The sequence below is a fragment of the Myotis davidii genome, unplaced genomic scaffold (assembly GCF_000327345.1).
Source record: "Myotis davidii unplaced genomic scaffold, ASM32734v1 scaffold2573, whole genome shotgun sequence".
Classification (NCBI taxonomy): domain Eukaryota; kingdom Metazoa; phylum Chordata; class Mammalia; order Chiroptera; family Vespertilionidae; genus Myotis; species Myotis davidii.
In genome coordinates, this window is record NW_006284359.1 from 52,556 (window position 1) to 56,126 (window position 3,571).

The window sequence follows — 3,571 nt, forward strand, 5'->3', positions numbered from 1 at the left end:
AAAAAAAAACTACAGACTTTAAGGGGCCTAGCAGATCTGTGTGCTAGGGGTCGTCCTTCCCAGGGGAAGGTGCTGGTATGGCATCACCGAGGGGGCCCCTCCAAGAAGTGTGGGAGGACCCGAGTAGGGGCAGCAGCAGGGGCCCCCCAAGCCCCCAGCACATGATGACCGTGTGTGAGCAGGGAGGAGGGACTGTGGGACCTCCCCATCTGATCCTGCTCTGGGTGTATCCGCTATGACATAGATCTGGGTGCTACACTGGGGGATAGATGTGAGGACCCTGGGGAGGACACCCAAGTGTCACCTGACCTCTGGGTGCCTATGAGGAAGAAATAAGTGAAAGTGCTGATGGGGACAGCCAGCTGTCATGTCAGCTCTGGGAGCCTGCAATGGGGAAGAGGCATGAGGTCCCCGGTAGAGACATTCAGCTGTTGCCTCCAGTCCAGGTACCTACAATGAGGCACAAGCATGAGGGATCAGGTGAAGACAGTCACTTGTCACCTCATCTCTGGGTTAATACATTCCAACACACTGAACTGAGTCAAATGTCACCTCAGCTCTGGGGCCCTACAATGTAGAACAGAGGTGACAGACCTGGTGAGGAGAGGCGTCTGACATACCTGTGTGTTTACACTGGGACAGATGTGACAGCTCTCGGGTGAGGAAAGACACCTGTCACCTCAGCTCTGGGTGGCGACATTGGTGCTGGGGTACAAGGCTTGCAACTGGCACCGAATCTGTACACTGGGACCAAGCAGAAGGGCCATGTGAGGACAGCCAACACCTCCCTCAGCTCTGGTACTGGGGTTGAGGCATGGCATTGATTGGGTCCAGGTTTTGACATTCAACTAACATTTAACTTCTAGATGCCTAGACTATAGCGGGGCTTAAGGGCTCATGCGTGGAGTCACCTTTCACATCAGGTTTTTGTGGGGGGCTGCGGCAGAGCCAGCCCTGAGGCAGCCTCGCTCCCGCCCAGAGGAAGGGAGGGAGGGGTGAGGAAACAGATTGTTATTCCACCCATTTAGGCACTCATTGGTTGCTTCTTGTATGTGGCCTAACTGAAGATTGAACCCACAGCATTGGCATACTGGGAGGGCCCTGTAACCAACCAACTACCCAGCCAGGGCTCACATCAGCTCTTTTTTTATGTGTTCTTAAAAAAAAACCACACACAACATTTTTTTTATTTCAGAGAGGAAGGGAGAAGGAGAGAGAGATAGAAACATCAATGATGAGAGAGAATCATTGATCAGCTGCCTCCTGCATGCCCCCCCCCCCACTGAGAATCCAGCCCCTAACCCAGGCATGTGCCCTGACCAGGAATGGGACCATGACCCTCTGGTTCATGGGTAGATGCTCAACCACTGAGCCACACCAGCTGGGCTCACATCCTGTGGTAGAGGTATGACGGACAGATGAGGGTATTCAGTGTTACCTCAGATCTCAGTCCCTACCCTGAGGCACAGCACGAGGACCCAAGACACAACACAAGCCAGTGATGAGAGCTACACTGGGGCAGACATAAGGGCACTCAAATGTCATCTCAGCTCTATGTAGCTACACAAGTCAGATATGAGGGCCCAGGTGACAGCATCAACAGAAAGCCCAGATACTCATATTTACACCAGAAAGGAGAATGGAGGGACTAGGTGGAGACACATAAGGGCCCAATGGGACCCCCAACTATCAGTTCACACTGGGTGCTCACACATGAGGGCCCAGGTGGAGACAGTCAAAGTCAACTGAGGGACAGCCAACACAGCAGAGGGGAATGAGGGACCACTGAGGTGATTCGACTGTCACTTCAGCTTTGGGTGCCAAGTCTGGGGCAGAGGCAGGAGGTACCTGCACCAAGGCAGAAGCACACAAGCACACATGACTGTCATCAACTGACAACAGAACCATCGGTGTCCACACTGAGAGAAGGAAAGAAAGGTCTGTTGATGGTATCAACTGGCACATGAGGACCCAAGACAAAATAGTCAACTGGCACCTCAGCTATGGGAGCTACACTGGGACCCAAGCAAGAGGGCCCAGAGGAGACATTCTCTGCCACCTCATGCGATTGCCTGTGCCGGGTCAGGGACATAGGTGCCTGTGACACGAGGGTCTAATCCTCTCTACGTTCCCATTGTAAAACAGTCCCAGAGAAAAGTAAGGACTCACACAAGGCTGTGAGCAAGATGGCAACAATATACCCTAAGAACGACCAGTCTGGCAGATGCCCCAAGCCTGGCCGGCAGCCCAGGAGTGTGAGTGACTGAGAGCTCCCTCTAGGGGACATCACAACTATGAGCGTTGCAGGAGAGACCAGTGAGGAAGGCATGGTGCCCCAGGTTCAGTGCCCACAAATATGGGAAGGTTTGGCACATGGTCACCATTATCTCCAAGACCAAACTCCGTAACAAAATCTAAATACTAAAAAAAAAAAAAAAAAACCTAAATACTAACCCGCGACTGCAGCAGCAGGGTCCTGAAACTGCCTTGACTTTTTTTTTTAAATACACCTTTATGATTTCAGAGAGGAAGGAAGAGAGAGAGAGATAAAAACATCAATGATGAGAGAATCATTGATCGGCTGCCTCCTGCTGGGGATCCCCTACTGGGGATCAAGCCCACAACTCAGGCATGTGACCTTGACTGGAATCGAACCTGAGACCCTTCAGTGTGCAGGCTGACACTCTATCCACTGAACCAAATCAGCTAGGGTTACCTTGATCTTGTTAGAGAGAAAGAGAGAGGGTGATGTGTATGCTAGTGTAGAAGCTACTGGATTCTAACCAGAGATCTGGCACTGCCTAGCTGTATAAGCTTTCTCTGCATTTTGGAATGTCAGCTTCCCCGTAGTGAAGTCATGGGGTCAAAGAGCACGGATGTTTCTGTGGTTCCCATGCCACCCTGCTGCCCTCCAGAAGGAGTCCCGCTGACAGGGGTGGGCCCAGCTCTCCCAGTGCAGTGGGTGATCAGGTGCACTGGGTGGTGTCAGGGACTCCCTCCTGAGAGAGGCTAGAGGAGCAGGTATTCTCCCCTCCCATCATCAGAACGACATGGAAGACGGGGTGAACACGCTGCCATCGAGAAATCAGACTGCGAGGAAAGGCATCAAAAGGCTGAGCCTCCTAGTCTCTGGTTCGTCGCATTCTGGTGTTTTCTCCTGCATCTTCTTCTGTGCCTCCGTGTTTCTAAAAGACACATATATCCACTTTAAAACAATTTCTAATTACGCTCCCAGATCCATCCGCCTCTCCCTAGGCCTCAGAAATCCGACCGGAGGGCGCCGGCGTAACCCCAGCACTCTAAGCCTGGGAAGCTGGAATCTCCCCGCGAACTGGCCTCCAACCAGAGACTTCTGGGGCGGGGCATACGCGGACAGGGGCGGGACCGGATAGGGCTCCTCCCATTTGGCGACCAGTCAGCTCTTCCCAAGCACACGTCAGAGGCGGGCCGTTCTCACCCGGCGGCTCGAGCAAATGGAGGAAGAGGTCTGTGGGCTGGGCTTCTCCGGCCCGCGGCGGGGCCTCCGCTGCTTCCCACTCCCACCCCAACCTGGCTGCGGAGCGGCAAAGCC

General features: G+C 53.4%; 1 protein-coding gene across 1 annotated transcript in view; it reads left to right on the plus strand.

Moving 5' to 3' along the window:
- The first annotated feature begins 3,050 nt into the window (after positions 1–3,050).
- FAM3A (family with sequence similarity 3 member A) overlaps positions 3,051–3,571 on the plus strand; it is a 9,660-nt gene continuing 9,139 nt past the window's right edge. The window contains exon 1 of the mRNA XM_015571705.1: positions 3,051–3,132. Coding sequence (XP_015427191.1) covers positions 3,051–3,132 — 82 coding nt within the window. The remainder of the gene's footprint in view (positions 3,133–3,571) is intronic.